Genomic DNA, 22,300 nt, shown 5'->3' with positions numbered 1-22,300 from the left:
TATCAGCTTTTAAGTTTTTACAGATAGACAAAAGAAACTTACTGTTTTAATGTGCAGTAAAACATTGCTTAATTTACACACACACACACACACACACACATGGCTATGTGTCTTTTCCGTGTAGATGGCCTTTTTTTTTTTTGATTCAATCCCTTAATTTATGTGAGAATCAATTATATTATTTATAAATAGCAAACAACACATACCTCAGGATCATTTAATGAACAATTTTACATGTAACCTAAACCATTATATACTATATATGCTAATACAATATATAATATATTGCATGTATCTAATAATGTGTGCATATATATTTATAAGAATTGTTAATATACTTAATTTCAACTTAGTAATTAGTATAATTATTATCATCTGTTTTTCCCCTCTTTTTTAACATCTTTATTGGAGTATAATTGCTTTACAATGGTGTGTTAGTTTCTGCTTTATAACAAAGTGAATCAGTTATACATATACATATGTTCCCATATCTCTTCCCTCTTGCATCTCCCTCCGTCCCACCCTCCCTATCCCACCCCTCCAGGCGGTCACAAAGCACCAAGCTGATCTCCCTGTGCTGTGCGGCTGCTTCCCACTAGCTATCTACCTTACGTTTGGTAGTGTATATATGTCCATGCAACTCTCTCGCTTTGTCACAGTTTACCCTTCCCCCTCCCCATATCCTCAAGTCCATTCTCTAGTAGGTCTGTGTCTTTATTCCTGTCTTATCCCTAGGTTCTTCATGACATTTTTTTTTCTTAAATTCCATATATATGTGTTAGCATACGGTATTTGTCTTTCTCTTTCTGACTTACTTCACTCTGTATGACAGACTCTAGGTCCATACACCTCATTACAAATAGCTCAATTTCGTTTCTTTTTATGGCTGAGTAATATTCCATTGCATATATGCACTTTTATTTCTTCCTTTGTGGATTACTGTTTTTGTGCCATTTTCTATTTCTCTATTGAGCTGATGTCTTGTTTATTTGTCCGTGTTTTCCATATATTAAGGTTAATAACCTCTTGTCATAAATAGTTTTTCAGTTTTTTGCTTTTAGGTTTTTTTTAATATAAAATTATTTATCATTTTTATTGAATTTGACTAATCAGTTTTGTGTGGATTTTTTGGTTTTAATGTTTTCAGTTTTTGAGATCATACCTAGGAAGACTTTCCCCACCTACTTTCTTCTAGTATTTTTGTGCTTAATTCTACACATATAACTTACATTCATTAGAAGTGTGTTTTGGATTAAGGTGTGAGTTTTGTGGTGCCAGATTACCCTCCTTGTGCCACCCCCCCCCACCCCCATAAGGTTATCTGGTATCCAGTTGTCCCAACACTTTTTTAATAGTTTAGATCACAGGTTAGAAGACTTTTCCATAAAGAACCAGATAGTAAATATTTTAGACTTTGTGGGCCAAGAGGCTAAATAAAGGATAATATGTAGGTACTTATATAACCATTTAAAATGTGAAAAATCATTCTTAATTTTTGCACCCTACATATATAAGCAGTGTGCTGGATTTGGCCTGCATTCAGTAAATTGCCCACCCCTGAGTTAGACCATTCATTTATGGCTAATTTGAATTCTCCCTTATATATATACTAATGTCTGATTTTTTTGGCCTGTTTCTTAACTCTTGTTCTGTATATCATATTGATTCTTTGGAAGAACTACAACATAGTTGAATAGCTGTAGCTTTATAGGCAATTTTCACATCTTAGTCAGGTAAGGTCTTTCACATCCTTTACAAAAATGTTTTTGACTGTTGCACATTTATACTGATGTTTACCTTCTTTCAGAAGAGTATGTCTCTCTCCTGTTTCTGTTCTTTATGCTGTTTAGGAAGTAGGATTTTATGGTTGCCGTTTTCATTACATTTTTCTAATTGGTTTTTACTGACATATGAAATAGTTTGTATGTGTATATATTTATTTTATAACTAACTACCTTACAAAACTCTTTTTATTAGTTTTTGTTGATTGGGAGTATGGGCTCTGGACATTCTATTTTATGAGTTTATATCTCAGTCACATGGTTTACTAGCTGTGTGCTTGGGCAGGTTACTCAGTCTCTGTATGTCTCAGTTTTCTCATCTATAAAATAAGAAAAATAGTTCATGTCTAATGAGTGGTGGTTTTAAGGACTGAATGATAACTGTATGCAAAACTTATAGAAGACCAAATAGTAAATATTAAATGTTGCTACTATAATGAATAATAATAACATTATGCCATGGATTCTTTTGGGTTTTTTAGTAGTTATGTATATCATCTGCAGATAATGATTATTTTGTGCTTTATAAGGCTTTTAAAGAGAAAAAATTTAAACATAATAAATAAATGACTGGGATAATTTTGTATTCTTTTCCTTCCTGGCAACAGTGAGAAAATTATTTTAAATTGTAACTTATGATAAAGGAAAACTGGCCAGTAGTTGAGTGAATCTTTAAGCCAACTATCCAAAAAAAAACCCCAAAAGCAAAAAGACCCCCAAAACCTAACCAATTCCTGATTTACCCTAACCATAGAGCATAAAACGTAATTGTTTCTTCATCATATGCATGGTTGTAGAAGTATTTGGTAAACTGTTCTTTATAAGATTGTGTGGATTAAATTGCTAAATATTTCTTTAGGGCTACTTCATATTTTCCAAGGCCTTTTATTTCAAGAGATGCCTGTACATGTATGTGTCTTTCAAAAGAATGCTGAATTTGCTGTTTTTGAGGTATAAAAGTAATATAAATTACAGATATATTACTTAAATGTTTTCACAAGATTAAGTAAATCGTAGGCAGATATGGGCTTGATTTCTCCCTTTCCCTTTTCCTTTTTTGAATCTTAGCGCTGTCATTTATTAGCTCTGTGGCTTTGGGAAAGTTATATGACCTCTTCTGTGCCTTGGTTTCCTTATCTATATGTAAAGCTTGGATACTGATAGTTCGTGTATCATGTAATTGTGTGATTTTTAATTATTTGTTTTTAATTATCTTTTTTTGGAGACTTATAGAAAATGAAAAACATTCATATAAGACGCAATAGACAACTCTTTGGGAGCGGTATAATCTAAGCAATTTTAGGGTTTTCTTAAAAACTATATCTGTATTTTGATTGCTAACGTATTTTCTAGTCTTTTGAGTCTTTGTTGCACTCATTTGGTGATTCTTAAGCATAATCATTTTAGACACACAAACTTGTGGGAACCTCTTTTCCCTTGTTTTAGTATGTGCTATAAAGACATGAAATGTAGCACCTATCCTTACTTTAAAAAAAAAAACTCATGAAACTGATTAGAGTAGACTACTTCCTTGTTTTGACAAATGGCAACCATTTTCAACTCGTACCTAACTTTCATACTTGTGTTAGCCTACAGCAATTATGGCAACTAGGATTTCTCTCAGGCCAATTTATAATAAATATTTTGTTAAAATCTAGTATAAAATAAGGATACCTTCTATCACCATTATTGTTGTCATCCTCATGATTAGTGTTTAACTACATAGAGAGTCATCCTGGCTGACTCTCTGGCTCATTGAATTTGTTTCTGTCTCAGGACCTTGCGCTTAGTTTTTTCAGATCTTCACATGGTGTTCTCTCTCACTACATCCAGGTATCTGTTAATCTATCTTACCCGAGAAGCCTTTCTGATCACTCTTTTCCTAAGTAGCTTGTATATACTATCAGTACTACTACTACTACTATATCCTAACTTCTTTCTTGCATTTTAACAGTTACAGCAACTATCTCTTCCTGAAGTATGTATTTATTAATTATTTATTCTCCTGTGTACTACACTAGAATTTAAGTTTAACAAAGGCAAGGACCTTGCCTCTCTAGTTTACTGCTGTGTTCTTAGAACTTATTATAAGGTGTAGGAGATAGTGGACTCTTACTGAGTCTTTTTGTTAGAGAAAGGGAAGGAAATGAATTAATGTTGAAAATAACAAAATTAATATTATTTGCAGATACAATTGTTTACCTAAAAAACTCAAAAATAACCTTTAAAACTTTTAATTTGAATGTATATAAGTATGTCAAAATTTTATATGGCAACAATAACCTAATAGAGTTAAATGTAAATAAATCAGACTTTAAAGAAATTAGAATTAAATGTCAAACGATTTGAAGGCAGTGTTCTAAAATCTCTTAAATTCATTGCCATTTAAATAATCTTCAAAGTCTGTATTTTAAAGATAAAAAGGAAGTTTTTATAAACTCCTATTTATAAAGGGAGTTAAAATGATATACTTAAAAGATATAACAAATTTTGATACATCTACAAAAATAATTAGAAAATTTTTCATCCAGTAATAACAATCATAAAAAATCATAGTCAGAAAATACCATTTTATTCCTCTCATACTAGCAAAGAGGATTTTTGTTGTTGTTGTTTGGTTTTTTGGTTTTTGTTTTTAAGTGGAAGAGTAGCCATTATCTGTGAGGGAACATTGAAGTAACTGCTGTGGAAGCATAAATAATACAAACTTTGTAGAAAACAGTTTAGCAATGCATATTAAGAGCCTTTAATATACCTTTAAATTTGTGCTTTGGCTCTAACCTAAGATTCACACAATATAATATAGAGATCTTCGTTGCCATACTTTCTTTAGTATGTTCTGAATGTTAAATGTTCTATAGGAATTAATTACATTGACTATTTCAACATACATTACACTTTCTGAAAATGTTATTTTTGAAAACTTAATGCTTTAATCAAAATTACTTGAAATATCTGGTAAACTCATAATTCGTTATTGATTTTGATTGATTTTGATTGATTTTCATTGTATGTTACATAAGCTACCAGGTCCTATGACTTACTGACTATTTTGTTTTTCTGCCTGCTTCCTCTCTTGTCCCTTTCTTCTTTTGGTCTTTTTAATATATTATCTTCTAATAGTCTTTCTTTTTGTTTACTAGATTTCATTCTGACTTCAGTGGTTTCTTATTTTTTTAACCATACTGTTTTTAATTTTTAAATGTTTTTCAGATTCTGTCTAGATTTAAAACTTTTTGGGTTTTTTTCTGTTTGTAGATATGATATAGTCAAAATCATATTTCTTTGTTGTTTTCATCCTGGAATAAATAACAGAATGCTAGGAATTATATTATCACCATACCTTTAAGTATATTGTACAATGAATTTTTAAGGAACACTTAAAAACTTATATATTTCATTTTTAAATTGCTTTTGTGGTCAGGGAATTTTTATTTAATAAAACTTTGTTGCATTTTGAAGTCATTTTTTATGTAGAAAATTATTTCTTGACCATACTGATTTTAATGTTTCTTGAAATAGGTTTTGTGATTGAAGGTACATTTTATTGGAGGGAGTAATTACGAGAGGTGATCACTATTGGGAACCATGAGGGGGATAGAATAATTAACACTTCTTTCCTGTTATGGATTGCTGGAAGGAGCCAGATTGGCCTGTTATTAAGTTTTTCAAATATACATTTTGTAAAACAAAATAATTTTAGAGTTTTTTTGGTCATGGATTTCAGAATTATATCTAGTAACAGTGGAAATATTTTAGAAGTACAGTTTCTAACTTGTTGATTTCCTTGATATTCTGTATATTAAGCAAAAGGATAAAGGAGCTCTTTGTTGAGTCAGGAAAATAACTTGTATTACATTACTGTTTCTTCTAGTTGCTTTATTGTCGTTTGAATGAAGTGTTGTATTATAGACTGTTTGAGAAATGAGGAAGAATATAGTTGTTATAACGGTTTTAGACTGGGAACACAGTAACCTGCTTATTGGTTTCAGCATTCTACTGATTGTGTGACATTTAATCTTTTTCTACTATTTTCCCCCTCTAAGAACACAAGTTCTGCTCCTTATTTTATCTAGAATTCATTTGATAAACTTCTTTCTTTAGCTTCTTAAGCAAAAATGAATATAAAATTAGGGTACTATTCAATAAATTCCCCTAAGGCTGCCCCTCTGATTGCTATTGATGAGAATCCTGCATTGGGAGGAAGATTAGATTACTAGCAGCAGCTGCTACCATTTATTGAACACTTAATATGTGTATATCTTATCTAATTTAATCTTCACGTCAACTCTATAAGGTAGGTAGTGTTATTTCCATCTTACAGGAAGGAAACAGAGGCTCGGCTCTCCCATAGGTAAGAGGCAGAATCAGGATTCAAACCTAGATTTTTTTTCTGACTCAAAGCCGGGCTCTTTCCACTTATGCTTATATTCCCTACTCTAATACGTCTCTTGATCTAAAGTTCTATATTTTTCTAAGAAATTTACCTTTATACAATTAACTTTCAGCAGTTAAAAAATTATATAAATTTTCTGTCGTCTGTTAATTGTAGTTATTTCTGTGCCAGAGTACATTTCTCGTGTATTTTCTTTGCGCTTGTAAATAGCGTTTCTACCCCATAATCCTTCGTTGTATGTTAAATCCATTTTAAAATCCATTTTTAGCACTGATATATTTCATGAATCATGCTTTCAGAGTTTAAAAATATATACCGCTAGGATTGATTTTATAAGAAATTATATATTTGCATTTTGACACATTTTGAAGCAGTCATTTTAACATTGGTTTGTATAGCTGATCAATGCTTATTTTACTTCGATGGTTTGAAGGTTATAAACCATTAAACAAACTGCTTTCATGTTTCTGTAAAGCATTGTTTACTAACCTTCATGTACTCACACATAGAGAAAATGATAATATTTAATATGTCATACTGGTAAATGGGTCACCGTGCTGCTCTTCGACTCAAATATTTGGCCCAGGGAGCCATTCCCCCTTTACCTTCATGTTGTGTCATCTTCTCTGCTTTATCTCCCGGTGCTGAGAGGAGTGATATGTTGGCATACCTATAACTCACTTGTGGATGTATAACCTTTGTGAGAAAGTAGACTATAAAATGTCTGTTCTTTGGAGTTATGTGCTCAATAAACATACACATTTCTGGGAAAAGTAAAATTTTTAGTGGTCCATTCTAGAATGTTCACATTATGGATCATTCTAAGTCATGGATTCATGCTGGCCAGCATCTTTTATATGAAGCCTTTGGAAACTATACTCCTTTACTTTTGTTTATAGCTTATAATGATAACAGAAAATCATGATTGTTAAGGGATTTTATTATAAACATTTTACCTTCTGTCACCAACTAAAGCTTCATTGTATGTTACATATGTTCTTTGATCTTGTTCTTGCAATTTAGAAATGAACCTTTAATGTGCTTAAAATATTTGCGGTTATGTGGTAATAGTAACGATAATTGTACCTAACAAAATAACTTGGTCAGGCATAAAATGTGTATTCTTTCAGTTTAACTGTTTATATTGTATACCCTCCAGATTTCAGAAGGAATATTTATAAGGTTTGATGCTTTTTTAGAAAATTTGTTACTATATTTAAATACTGCTGTGTTTAGTAACTTAGCCCAACCCCAGAAGAGTCTGGTGTATGTCATTAGTTTAAAGCTATTGTTGTATAAAAACTTCTGTGAATTTCAGAATAATTAAAACAATTTAGAATTTTGACATGAAAATAGCATGAAATGTGTATTGTATAAACCTCTACTGTTTAAATATTTTTCCCCCTGGCTTTCCTACTGTGGTCAATGTCAGCCCAGTTCTTCGCTGGAAACCAGAGAGGCCTCTGATAGTTCCCTGTCTGGTGATTCTCCACCCATCTCTTTTCCCCTATATCTCAACCATTTCAATAGGACTCCTTCATAGTCGCAGTTCTCCTGTTCTAGCTTAGTATCTTACCATTTCCATCCAGTTTTGCTGTTGGAATTATCTTCCCAAAGCACAGTTTGATCATGTCACTTCTTGGCTTAAAATTATTTTTTCTCTTTATCGCCATAGTTAGAGCCAGCTTTGCATAACATTTAAGAAGACCTTTTGCATCTGGTCCCATCACTCTCTTATTTCCCATTCTTCTATTCCCCAGTGTGCGTAGGGTAGACCTTATCTCCCTTCCCTAATTACCCTATTGTTCAGTCACTGACGTTTCTTTTTTTGTTTGTATTCTAATCATGTCACTAACTTTTATTGCACTCACTGCATAGTCTCACACTGGAAGACCCCTCATCTGTACCCACATCAGATGTTACCATTCTACAAAGTATTCCTGTTACCTCACCCTTTTTTAGAAATATCTTCCTCCAGTGATACTTTATACTTCCTTAAGAGCACTTACCACACTGTGCCTTGGAACATAATTAGTTGTGTAATTCATTCTGTCCTTCCACTACATTACAACCCTTTTGATGACGCAGCTCATCTTATTTAATTACGGTGTTTTGATGGTTGCTTAATATAAGACAGGGAATACACAGACATGCACTTACACGTACACATTTTCATTTACTCAGTTTAAGTATCTAGTTTTTTATAGCACTGCCACATGCAGTGCTAGTCTCTATGAAGAAGTAAAAAATGAATATAACATGGCTTCAAAGAATTTTTATTTTAGGAAAAAAAGATGATGCAAAAAATTGAAAGGCATTGTACACAAGTGCCATGAATGTACATGCAATGTACATTATATACCATGTCTATACATATTTGTAAGTATTTTGGGTTTGTCCTTTGGTATTGTATCACCTCTCCACGTACCTGGTTGTGTGTATGTTTGTTAGATTTTTCTACCCATTTGATACACATTTCTGTATAAAAATCAGTAACTATTACAAAATAAAAACTTTTTTATTTAGGTAATTTTATTTTCAACTTTAATAAACTGAATTTAGAATTTAGCTTAATATATTATTTAAGAATCAAGTAATTTTACTTAAATTTAGACTTTTTGAAGTACTGTCTTCATGTATTTGTTAGCCTAGTTTGCTTTTTTTTAAGTGAGGTAATGATGCTGTCATAGTTTCATTTAGAGTAACTGGGGAAAAAAACTTTGTAGCAATCAAAAATTAATTTTATTTGCATAGTTTGATGTCATGCAATTGTGATACGCTCTTAAGTAACATGGAATTTATTATGCAATGTTTTTGTTTTTCTGAAGATTGGGAAATATGGATTTGATTCTCACATATTATGATATGTTGTACAGATTTGTAAAGTGTCAGTGCAATGTTCTGTGTACTTTCTTTATGCTCTAATATAATTAATTTGTTTCTAGATGCTGGCATCACCATCTACATCAGGTCAGCTGTCTCAGTTTGGGGCAAGTTTATACGGGCAACAAAGTAAGAATTTTGTATTTATTCTGGGATACTTTATTTAAAGAAAAAAAATACCTACCAAATAAAGAATAATGGTGCCCTTGTGGGTTTATTCTAGGGTTTAAAAGGAAAGGTATTTAATTTTCAGTTTTTCTTATTTTACTTAGCGAAAAACCTCATTATTTCAGACCTTTCTAATTCAAGATTATTTGGATACAGGGTAGATCAAAATTTATTTCTTCATCTTTTGTATGTGTATGTTCCTTTGCAGTATTTTTGAAGAAGATTTGCTAAACAAATTAAAAATAGACATTCTCTATGTTTTCAGTTGGAGGAAGTTAAAGGTTTTTTGACTGGTCAGTTAAGGAGGTTGTTTTGTTTGTGTTTTTTGGTCTTATTATTAATGTAAGCCCATTACCTAGCAGTTTGTGAAATGTTCTCTTTGTTTAGCAAATACTTCTTTTACTTTGGCTCAGTCTGGGTATACAATCTCTGTTTTTGACTAACAGTTCAAAGCTTTTTCCATATACAAGATTTTATTTCTTTTATGTGTTGTAATACTTTTATAGCTCTCAGCACAGTGCCTGGCGCATAGTAAGCGCTCAATAAATGTTAACTATTATTATGACATAATTTTTATAAAACTAAATTATAAAATTTTCCTTTTTTAAATTAATTTTCCAAACTTTTATATATTAATAAGATTTGTCATATATTTTAATGTCAGAGGCTGCTGATCTCTCATCTCTGTAGTGGGAGGGAAGTGCTAAAAGGGATGTAAATTCCCATCAAAGATTACAGAATAATAGGGTAACTGAAGCAGACAATCTGATGACCAAATAATTTAACCACCTTCAAATAAAAATCAGTTATGTGATTTGGAACTCTTTCCTAGTATAATAAAAGGCAAAGTTTTGATAGATATAAGAGTAGTTTGTCATACCACTTTACCCTTCAATTTTATTTTGAAATTTAGTAAGGGGAAAAAACTTATTTTGTTAGACAAATATAGTTTCCATCTATTTTTTTTCTCTCTACCTCTTGTGGCATTCTTTTTGCTATGAAACACAATTTTGTTAGTACAGAATTAGTAAGGAAAATTATTAATTACAGATACTAGCTTTCCTCTAGTTAAGTAGAAAACATTTTTAAGCCTTTTATTACACAAAAAAGATGTTGCTTATTTATCAGCAAATGTTCATTCTAGTTATTGAGGGAATATTATTAGCTAGCAGTTTGTTTCATTTGGACTGTTTTTGTTTGAAGCCTACTACTTTCACCTTTCTGGTAACCCTTACGTTCGAAATATCTAGTTAAATTTTAAAGCTACCCTTTATTTCTATAGAGAAACTGCAAAGAACTTACATTCCTTTCTTTTTAAAGCCCACAATTTATCACAGCAGAAAGTAGATAGTGGAATAGAGAAAAGTTATATTTGAGAAGCCAAGGTTATTTAATGAAGGAGAATGGCAATTATTTTACAATATAATCAGCTATATGGACTTTGAAAATCTGATCTAATTTTTTTAACCTACAAATGTGAAGTTATAATTGGGCTAAGTTATAGAATGGATTAGGTTTGGAATATAGTTATTTCATTGGTAAGGTAGACATTTATTGACTTAATTTGTGTACATGATTGTGCTGATGGTTAAGGATATACAAAGATTAATAAATGAGCAAAGTTATTTTCATTAGGAAAAGTATTTTAAGGTACTTAGTAATTTAAAAAGAAGTTACATATGACAGATATTTCCTGTTGGAGTTTAGTATAATAAATGGCATTGATGAACCAGCATTTTCAATTCATGGCTCACTCTTTTAACTGACATTGTAGGTATTAACTTATTTTAAAAAATGAAACTTAGATCAACTGAAACTGAAATGTCTCAAGTCAGGGTACAATCATTCCTTTCTAGTGCACAGATCTAGAAGCTACAACTAGTAAAATAAAATAAAATAAAACAGAGCCTGAATTCCTAGTCACTGTCTGTTAGGATAGAACTGACAGGGCCAGATAAGGCTCTCAGCTGGTAAGTAGTTTGAACACACACCTTCTCAGAGAGAACACCAGCTACCATGTAGGACTTGAGGGTCAGGGCTTCGGTAGTATAAGTAAGTCAGAAAGATAAAACTTGAGGGGCTGACCTTATTTAATAAAGGATGGGGAGATAGAATAAGTAGGTGGGAATAGATTCATGATGTTATTCTTATGGCAGCTAACTTTAATTGTGCATTAGGCTTGATATTACAAAGTTCTTTTGCCCCCCAAGTGTATTGAGTACCACCATTAACTCTGTATTCAGATTGGCAAAGTTCAGTAGGAATTTGAGCCATTAAAATGGAGGTTTACTATCTGTTTTGTGTTCTTGATGATTAGAGAGATTAGAGGTGGAGAAGGAAGAGTGCCCTCTCCAAAACTGAGACTCACTGAGTTTAAAACAAGGGAAGGAATTCCTCTTGGAATGGATACAGAGCTGCTTAAAGCTTTCACCAGATTTGGGTGGAAGTGATTGTATAGTACACAAGGGTACCCAGAAAATGCTGGATTAGGAGCTTGTGTGATCATGGGTTCTAGTACAGTATAGTTGTATCCAAATATGTAACTTTTCATCAAGGGTTTATGTGACTACTGTGCATCAAGTGGTAACTGTAGAAGCTGGTGAATGGAATCTTGTATTCAAGTTGCATGATATTCTCTACTTGTTCTCTACTTTTGCGTAAGATTTTAAGTACACTGTCTAGGTTTAAAGACCCCTGGGCTCCCTGAAGCTGTGTACTAGATGAGAATGAACAGGGAGCCAGGAATTAATTTCCCTGGATAGTCAATGCATTGAAATTAAGTGGTAGTATCGTTGGTGTGACTTTTTCTTTCTTACCAACAGGATTTAGGGCCTTGGAGGATTTGAGAAAAAGGAGTACTTTTTTTTTTTTGGCGGTACACAGGCCTCTCACTGTTGTGGCCTCTCCCGCCGCGGAGCACAGGCCCCGGACGCGCAGGCTCAGCGGCCATGGCCCACGGGCCCAGCCGCTCCGCGGCACGTGGGATCCTCCCAGACCGGGGCACGAACCCTTGTCCCCTGCATCAGCAGGCGGACTCTCAACCACTGCGCCACCAGGGAAGCCCAAAGGAGTACTTCTTATATGCCTATAATCTAGCCACATAGGTTAACTAGCTGTCTGAATGAATCCATTATATACATTTGTATCTGAATTCTCAGAGGACCCAGACCACTAGCTGGGAAAGGAAATAAACTTCTCTTTCTGGGATCCGGACTCCTGGCTTAAAAGCAGTGGCATAGCCTTATGCTTTCAACAACATCCCTTTGGCCTCCTGTTTTAAGAATACATATATGAAAGCTACTTGTTTTGTGGAGAACCAGAGCACAGGCGGAATGGCTCAAAAATAATGCTGTTGACAGTATAGTTAGGCATGTGACACATTTTGGTAGCTTTCAGGAAATAGGATCATTTAACAGATACTTGAATTAATAATGAATGCCCTGGGAGTTCTTGCTCTCTAGAAGCATTTTATAGTTGGGGAGGTCAAGACATATTTATATGCAGAGTGTTAAATACCATAGGTTAAAAGGTATCATGTTGAATGATACGGACAGACTTGCGGATTGGAGAGAAAAGCACAGTAAGCTACAGTGGTATGGGAAAGGTTCAAAAAGGAAGTAGGAATTGAGTTTAACAGATATTTTTGAGTGCCTACCATATATATTGCATCATGCTAGAGACTGCATATGTATTGTAGAAAGAGCATTCTCTTTTATGCCATCTCTGTACAGTGTATATACGCCTTCGGTGTTGCTGTGTTTATTTATTGCACGTCTTCATTGCCTTTGTATCCTCAATACTCTGTACACGATAGGCACTCACTAAATGTTTGTTGAATGCATGATGAACAAGATATGGTCCTTATATATAATCTAGTAGGATAAATACACAAGTTATTTTTCCTACAAAATAGAGGAAGAAGTACAGAGTTTTCTGGGTACTTGAAAGGTAGGAGTAATCACATACCTTAAATGATCAGGACAGGATTTACAGATGAGGTCATGTTTAACATTGTCCTTGAAGAGACTATGAGTAAGGTTGTTTTAGTAGTGGGAACAAAATCTACAGCGTGGGATAAATTTTTGAGTGGTTTGCTTTATCAAGACAAGGGAAATCTATTAGGCTGTTACATTGGTTTCAGCCAAGAAGTACAAATCTTCACAATTTTATGGAATCTATCTCAAGATATTTGCTACTTTTCAAGTTCAAGAACACAGCTATAACATACTCTTTTCCCCCAGAAAACACCTATTTATAGGTGAAAACCATTATTACTTCATTAGACTATCTCATTTTATCTTACCTTTAGGACCACCTGTTGATTTTCTTTCCATAAGTATGTTTCATCCCCCCACCCGACCCTCACTCCCCAAAAGCTAATAGTTATTCAGTATTTTCTATGTGTCGGGTGCTATGTTAAGTACTTGATATAAAAATAAACCCATTTAATCTTCACAACAACCTGATTAAAGGTTAAGGGACTTGCCTAGGGAGTAAGTAGTAGAGCCAGGATTGCCTTACTTTGTAAGTTTTACTATGAGTAAATATGAGTTGAGAACAGCAGTTTCTTTGAAACCTGGATGCTACATATTACTTACTGAATGTCATGACCCTAGAAAGCAGTTTGCACACAGTAGAAACTGCATATGTTAAATCCACAGATTCCAAGAGTCTGCTGACTAAGGCATTATGATAGGATTTATTGTGTTATTTATCTAGTACCTACCATGAGTGAAGAATTATTCCAGGATTGAAGAGTATGGCAAATAACAATGTTCCTGCTTTCATGGAGCTTATATTTTAATGAAGGAAGACAGAGAATAAGCATGCAAATAAATTTATTTACTTAGTAAATAAATAATATGATTCTGATAATAAGTACTATCAAAAATTGTCAGGTTAATGGATGAGTGGATGGGATCAATAGTTTTCGAGCAGACAAAGAGGCTGTCTCTGAGGCAGTAGTATTTGAATGGAAACCAGTCTGTTGAGAAGTGGAAGCCCTTGGAAAGATCTGGGGAAGAGCTTTTCAGGTACAAACAACAGCAAATGCAAATGGTCTTACTCATGAGAATGTAAGAATGAACTTCATGTGTTAAAGGATGAATGAGAGGGCCAGTATAATGAACAAAGAAAGTGAAAGGTTAATGGGTAGCAGGTGTCAGGTCATGGAGTCTTGTAAAGATTTGGTAAAGCATTTGGATTTATTCTAAGTTTAATGGGAAGGATTTTAAGATACAGTTTCATTTTTAAAAGATCACCTTGCTGTGTAGAAAATGGACTGAGTGGAGGAGGGACAAGTGACAAGAAAAAGAGAAAGACAATTAGTGCAGTAGTCCAGGCAGGAAAGTAGGGTGGCTTTGGACTAGTGCTAGAGGTGTTGAGAAATGGTTAGATTTGGGATATTTTGGACATAGAGCTAATATGAGTTGGGGATGTGGGATATGAAAGAAAGAGAGGGATCAAGGATGATCTCTAAGGTTAGAGACCTGCATTACTTTGTGAAAGGGTGCTGCTAATGTATCATGCAAACTTAGGTTGAGGAGGAGGAGTGCAAAGTATATGTAGGAGATTCACACAGCTGTTCCACAGATGGAGTGCCACCTGCTGTAAAGATCCAGCCAGATGTTTGGGACTCCCGGCTGGTTCTAACACAGCAGCAACTTCTCATAGTTGAGGATTTTGAAGCCAGGTTAGCTCCATCCATGCTTGTCTCATACATCCTTACTATCCAGAAGGTAAGCCCACTCTTCCTCCAGGCATATTACTTGTCCTCATTTTCATATATCTTGCAGTTTTCTCAGACCAAACTGGTGTGACATCTTTATTCCCCTGACTCCTCATCACCACCACCAAATGCCTGGCTAGGTCTCTTTCATTATTCAGTTCATGTACAGTATTGTCTAGGAAACATGTTCTGATCCCAGATTCATTCTGCTTTCATGTCTGAGCATTGCCCCACATATACACCAAGTACAGTGTACATGTACTGCATGTAAACACCTTGATCATAGCAGTTTGTTTTTTGGGTTTGTTTTGTTTTGTTTTCTTTTTTAAATAGTCTTGTTTATCTCTGTAGAACAAGAGGAGGGAAAGTATTCTAGGTTGGGAGAAGGATATGAGTAAAGATACCGGGGCATATTTTGGGGAGGGGACTAGGGAAATTACAAAGAAGATTGTAAGTCGAGTATGTGGTATCTAAAAAGAGTTTGTATCGGGGTGAGTAAAGTATTAAAATTGATTAGAAGAGTATTATGTCAGTTATATCTCAATAAAGCTGGGAAAAATAAAGATTTAGAAGAATCTTTTGGGTCTTGACAGAGCATTTTAAAGACTACACTGTGATTGGATTTAATTTTAGAACAGTGATTCTCAACCCTGACTGCCCTTCTAGAAACACCTAAAGAGTTTAAAAAAATCCCACTGCCCATGAATTTCCCAGACCCAGACTAAGTCACAGTTTCTGGGTGTGGGACCCAGATATTAAAGTTTCCCACGTGATGTGAAGGTTAGCAACTACTTCAAGAAGCGGAAAGTGTGATTGGTTGAAAAAAGGTATTGAAATTAGAGTCAAGAAATTGGATCATGGTTTTTTTTGTTTGTTTTTGTGTGTGTGTGTGTGTGGTTTTTTGCTTTGTATTTTTTGTTTTTGGGGTTTTTTTGCTGCATCAGCAGCATGCAGGATCTTAGTTCCCTGACCAGGGATCAATCCCATGCCCCCTGCAGTGGAAGCGCAGAGTCTTAACCACTGGACCACCAGGGAAGTCCCTGGATCATGGTTTTTATTCTTCATTTTTTGTGATCTTGGGCAAATCGCTTAATGCCTGATGTTAGTTCATCTATAATTAAGTTGAAATGATCTTCATCTGTAACTTGGTGGGATACTCTCTGGAGACTTTTCTGTCTCTAAAATACTTTGATTTTAATGAAGGAAATTGTATAATGAAATAGTGTTACAGGGAAGATTAACCAGCTAGGTTCAGGACAAGTTGGAGGTAAGAAGACAGGGGGACAGGTTGGAGGTAAGAAAATGGTTGCCCTTTATGTGTGGGCAAGACAGTGAGTTTAGGGAAGGTAGTTGCTTTGGGAATGGAATGGGGGATACTTTAAGCCCTCTTGCATCAGTTAAAAATTGTCTCCCTTCTCCTTAAAAATTTCAGGAGACTTCATTTAAGTATGAGTATTCAAGGATTTGGTTGCTGGTATTTTTTTTCTTATAGCTTGTATTATTATTAATATTGTTAATCTTTAGCAAAAGATTGAATAAAGCATGGCATATCATGCCATAACTATTTAAGGAATGTGCTGTTAATCAGTTTGTGCAATGGAAGTAATTCGTGGAAACATTTCTTAGGTCATTCTTTTGGATTTCTGAAAAATGATCAATAAAGAATTCAATTCATTCTTTGTTTAGCACCCTGCCAAATAGGAATCTACTTAGAATATGTTCATGTATTCCTTCTAATATGGTATTATCCTTTACTATCACTTTGTCAAATAGAAAGGAAACTTTGCTTCAAAACTGTAACCTTTTAAACTGCCTTATAACTGTTTTTTTTATCATTCTTTTATTCCTTGTCTGTAAAAAAGGGATAAATACCTTCTCTATAATATTTTATAAGGAGATGAAGTAGCATAGTGCTTCACATATTTCTTAGGTGCTTGATAAAATTTAATTCTGCTGCCCTTCCAGTGCACAAGCTCAGGTATACATATTTATGTTTTTCTACTTGTAGTTATTTTGTGTCATTTTTTTAAGCTAATTTTTTTATTCCCCCTCTTCCCCCTTTCAGCTTACATGTCTTCTTCTTGGTATAACATTTTAGATAATTTTCTATCATGTTTCTAATTATACTAGTAAAAATAAAATTTTCCCTCCCTTGACCGTACCCAGTTGTAATAGTTTGACTCAAGCAACTCAAATTTAATGACCATGTATTTTTGTTTCCTAGAAATAAATCTTTCTCTGTTCCTACTCAGTGGTATTAATTCTATATGTTTTAAAGGAATTCAGTTTTTAAATTAAATTTAAAATAACTCAATTATGAAGTATTCAAGGGTTGATGATCCAGTTTGAAATTGATGCATTCCTCTCTTCTCTTTTGATTTTTTTTTTTCCTACCCACCAGGTTCAATAAAATGCAACTCAGAGCTTTTGAACTTACTAGCTGTTTTTATGAAATCAAGTGTTTTTTAAAGGAAAAATAAAAGTAAATGCTAATCTTTGAGTTCTTTATTTCATATTGTCTTCCTCTACTCTCCTTACTATAAATTAAGTGTGCCAATCCTTAATTGACTAAATATATTACCTTACGCATTGTTTCCTTCTCCAAAATTTTTTTTGCTGATGTTCAGATGATCTCCAGTCTCTAAAATATTTCCGAAGTTATGTATTTTCATAATACAGCATAGAATAATAAGTATATGAAGGGTTGAAGTAAACAAATCTCATGAGTCTTTAGAAGGGCTTATTGAAGAGCCAAAGGGCGCAATTTTTGGAACATGTATGTTTATAATGTTGAAGGTGTAGAGAGTGAATGGGAAAGCAAAGTAAATGTGGAGGAAAAGAAAACTTGACAGGTATAGAGAAGAAGAGAAAGAAAATGGAGGGAAGAGATAAGAGATGTTGGTTTAGAAAAAGTTTGAAGTAAACATATTCAGAAAAAGAAAGCAAGAGAAAAAAAAAAGAACAGATAAAAGGTGTTACAAGTCAGTAGGTACTCACAAGGGTGCTCATTTAGTGTTTTATTGGGCTCCCATAGGGCTGCCATTAAGAACACTAGGAGTCTTGGTTCTTTGTGTCACCTTGGAGAAGTCAGTTAACTTATCTGAGGCTCAGGCATCTGTAAAATGTGAACATTGGATTAGGTTTCTTGGTTGTCAGTAACTGTGAGAAACATTCCTATGGGAAATTTGCAGCTATAGCTGACTTTAGAACAGCATATTTAGGGAAAAGGATGTAAGCTCCCTGAGGGTAGGAGCTTTTTCTATCTTATTCACTGTTGTATCCCCAGCAGCTAACACAGTGCTTGATGCATGGTAGGCACACAATAAATGTTTGTTGAATAAGTGATGTGAAAAGTGTCATGTTGGTGGTTCATTACGGGAGCATCTAGAGGGCCTAGAGGAAAACTAGTGTGCTTGAGAAAAGGAAAAGAGTGGTGTCTTCTGAAGAAATCTTACATAGGCTGGTTTTTAATCTCTTGTTCTTCCTTATCTTGTCCCAAATTCAGAGAAGGTGGCTGTAGCTAGCGCTATACTTGTGGTCACAAAACTTGTAGTGACCAGACATACATATAATGACTAAACCAACATATGATCTAGATCAGTTCCCTTTGTGTGACTTAAAGAAATGCAGAACCAAGCTCAGGTCTTCATGGTATATGAGTACACATAGAATATAACAGCTATATTGAGTTGGATTTATTGGCTTTGTTCAGTTGAGAAGCAGTTAGGCTGCAAGCTGAGTACTGAAGCTGGCAGATTCCGGTGAAATCTTTGTGATTCACTGGTATCCCTAGGTTACAAAGCGTTACTGTTACAAACAGGTTACTGTTATGCAAAAAGAGAAATTTGCAGAGATATTTGAAGGAAAATATTCAGAACATAATATATATATTCCAATTTTTGGAAGTCATAGTTTCAGAATATTCAGGTCTTTGAAATTCTTGGACCTAAAACTAGACCAAAAAGTAGGGAGGGAGTAACTTTAAATCCCTATCGCTAAAAGTCCTCTACTTATTCACTAACTCTCATTCTATCTTACCACTTTTATTTAACCTCCAGTTCAGAATGTTTGGTTGACTGATGTGCCATTCCACAACAGACTAGTAACAGAAGGCACCAAAATGTGTGAGTAAGGAAGATGGAGGCAAGGAGGCATATTGACATCCATAGGCAGGTGTGATGACAAAATAAGTGATAGCTGAACAAACTTGCTTTGAGGGATAAAAGGGGGAAAAAACATCCAGAACATTAAATATCCACAATAATTATTCTGAATCATTAACAAAATAATAATTTATATTTCATATTAACACAAGGCAGGAAACAATAAGTTTATCCCAGATTGTTAATTTTTCTTTTTAATGTTTTGTTTCTGAATGGTAGACTCCTCAGTAGGTTTTGAAAAATACACATATTGGAACACATCCATTCCCACATCTGGCCCCAGAAATACTAGACAAATAAAGGTCATTCATTGTACTTTGAAATCTTTTAAAATGTTATATATTCTTGTCTCTTATAGCTATATCAGGTTGAGTTTTTAACAGTTGCTGACATTTTATGTTGGGTTTGTAAAAAATTGTAATGTTGAGAAGTATGTATGTGTAAATAGTAATAAAGAGACTTTTTCTTAAATGCATTTGAAAAGGATCATATAAAAATTAAAGCTCCTTCAGCAAAGTGGGGATTAAATGTCTGCGTACCTCAGTTATGATTTAAAACATAAAAACACAAGATTGCAAATTTCTTAAAGGCATATTTGTACAAAATGTTTTTATTCTGAAACATAAGTCATCTAATTTGTTATAGTCATTGGTAGACAGTTTATTGTAAAATAGAAATATGCAAAGAAGAAATATGAAAGCAAAGAAGAAATATGAAAGATAGAATAATGGAAGCAATATGAAAATTCATAATATTAAATTTCAGACATACATTTTTGTTAAAATCAGAGTCCATTTGGAGTGAAATGAATATTTCCATTTAAAATTTTCATATTATATTAATGTTAGGTCAGTTTTTAATGTTTTAAATTACCAACTCCAGAAGATGGATAACAATTTCATTCCTGATGGCAATGAATTTCCTTCTTCTGAATTTTTTTAATAGGTGCACTAGGCCTTCCAATGAGGGGGATGAGCAACAATACCCCTCAGTTAAATCGCAGCTTATCACAAGGCACTCAGTTACCGAGCCACGTCACGCCAACAACAGGGGTACCAACAATGTCACTTCACACGCCTCCATCTCCAAGCAGGTATTTATTGATGGACCAGAATTTTTCTCAAAATGTATCTTTGTAGATTAAGCAAGCTTTTTAGTTTTTTAATAAGGTAACTAATTATTTGATTTTCTGGTTCAGTGCCTTTCACTGAGGAAAAGAAAGTTGATACCCTATGCTCATTTTATTTCATTGCAAATTGATAAGTATAGTGTAAGATGCTTTTATCTTGCAGCTAGGGTATTGGTTATTAGCTGGGATGGGTATCAAGGATTAATCACCACCTGGGGGGCTTTTTTCAAAAGCATGCTCTCCTCCTCAAAGGAGGACGTGCAATTTCAGATCACTCCTCAGATAATTCTGTTTATTGCTTCCTCACCACACATCCATTGCTCTAGTGAGAATAAAATAAAACAGATTTACAAAAATGGTGCATATTAGTTTGAAGAAGCTAGAATGACATACATTTGGAATGAAATTATTCTGAATATATATGTGAAATACATTTGTATTTTATGTCATAGTCACACCAATAGTTCTCTCATCTTCGATATCACCATATATTCTTCTGTGATTTGCCCTTTCTTGTTGGTTTGTTTACTTTGGCTTTTCAAAGAGCTTTTTTTCTTTTCAAATGACCAGACAAAAGAGTTAAATGAATAAAAATTAGCAATGCAATTTGAAAGTATATTTGAGATTCTAGGATTAGGCCAATTGATTATTTACAGAGAATTTTAATGAGTGATTGTAGAGAGCTTATTTAGTATAATGGACTTCTTTTTCAGGGGTATTTTGCCTATGAATCCTAGGAATATGATGAACCACTCCCAGGTTGGTCAGGGCATTGGAATTCCTAGCAGGACAAATAGCATGAGCAGTTCAGGGTTAGGTAGCCCCAACAGAAGCTCGCCAAGCATAATATGTATGCCAAAGCAGCAGCCTTCTCGACAGCCTTTTACTGTGAACAGGTAAGATGTTTATTGATACTGTGTATAATTGTTCTTTCTGGGTATTTTCAAATTTGCCTTTTCATATTCAACATTCTGTTCTTGAGTCTTGGCTTCTGTTTCATAAGTGTGTTTCATCATATATTTTGACCAAAGCTTCTCTTTCTGTTACATATCACAACTTTAACCTCCCAAACTAAAGACATGTTCTTTTGAAAATCAGTTTGCTTTTTTGTTACTGTTGTTAGAAAAGGATTGTTCTTAGGTTGCCAACTGGCAAATTTTTGTTGATATGTCCTTCCTCTATTAAATGAGGCTGGTCACCTGTGTGGTAAGAGCTTCATACCTATGAATAGGACTGGAGACATATTTGACTATTACTGCCTTGCTTCATTTATGCTTTGGTTAAGTTGCTTTTCAACTGAATTTCAGTTTTGTTCTTTGGAGACTTAATAACAGAGACTTTTTGAAGACTACATCTGTAGTATTTGAAAATAGTGTCATGTCCTGCGATTTAAAAAGATGAATTTGCGCTTTTCACTCCTTTTTGCACTGGTCATTGCATATACTGCTATGCAAATAATAGTTAACAATATGAAAAACAGTTACCCATTTTGTTAGGATTTTAAAGCTATTCAGGTAATTTATATGAGAGTTATGTCTACAATAGGGCTTTCTTTACTGTAAAAAAAAAATTTTAGTTTGATTGTTCATTTTTTTTTAATGGGGAATATGGGGAGAAAGGATGTTGCTATCATCAGAGCCATTTAATTCACTTTCTTTTATCTAATACTCGTAAATTCTGAATTAAAATAGGTTATTAGCACATTTCCTTTTTAATCTTCATCCCATAACCTCCAATTCTTACTTTTATTTAGGCTCATGATTACTTCTTTTATAATTTGACTGCTCTTTTAATTTTTACAGAAGTTATTTTTGTAAAAGGTTATCAAAATTCTCATCTCCTTGACGTTTCCTAATGATATAATACTTCTTGGGCTTTAACACATCTTTCTGCATTCTTGTAGTATCGTTCATTGAATGTATGTTTAAATTTTTTGCCTTTCCATATTTTTTCACATTCTAGTTTTTAAAAAATACTTTGCTTATAAATTGTCAATGAAGTATGGGTCTCTAAAGCCCTGCTTATTATTATTGATAAGTTGTATGTATTATG

General features: G+C 33.7%; 1 protein-coding gene across 8 annotated transcripts in view; it reads left to right on the top strand.

Moving 5' to 3' along the window:
- CNOT2 (CCR4-NOT transcription complex subunit 2) overlaps positions 1-22,300 on the top strand; it is a 111,301-nt gene that overhangs the window by 68,415 nt on the left and 20,586 nt on the right. For 6 of the 8 annotated variants that reach the window (XM_060165362.1, XM_060165364.1, XM_060165360.1 and 3 more), the window contains 4 exons: positions 9,123-9,189; positions 19,015-19,080; positions 20,065-20,212; positions 20,962-21,144. In XM_060165362.1, the coding sequence (XP_060021345.1) occupies positions 9,123-9,189; positions 19,015-19,080; positions 20,065-20,212; positions 20,962-21,144 (464 nt within the window). The remainder of the gene's footprint in view (positions 1-9,122; positions 9,190-19,014; positions 19,081-20,064; positions 20,213-20,961; positions 21,145-22,300) is intronic. The other 2 variants (XM_060165363.1, XM_060165361.1) reach the window with 1 other exon arrangement.

The sequence above is a fragment of the Lagenorhynchus albirostris genome, chromosome 11 (genome assembly GCF_949774975.1).
Source record: "Lagenorhynchus albirostris chromosome 11, mLagAlb1.1, whole genome shotgun sequence".
Lineage (NCBI taxonomy): Eukaryota > Metazoa > Chordata > Mammalia > Artiodactyla > Delphinidae > Lagenorhynchus > Lagenorhynchus albirostris.
Note: the sequence above shows the minus strand (reverse complement) of the source record. Positions and strands in the feature narration are given on the sequence as shown.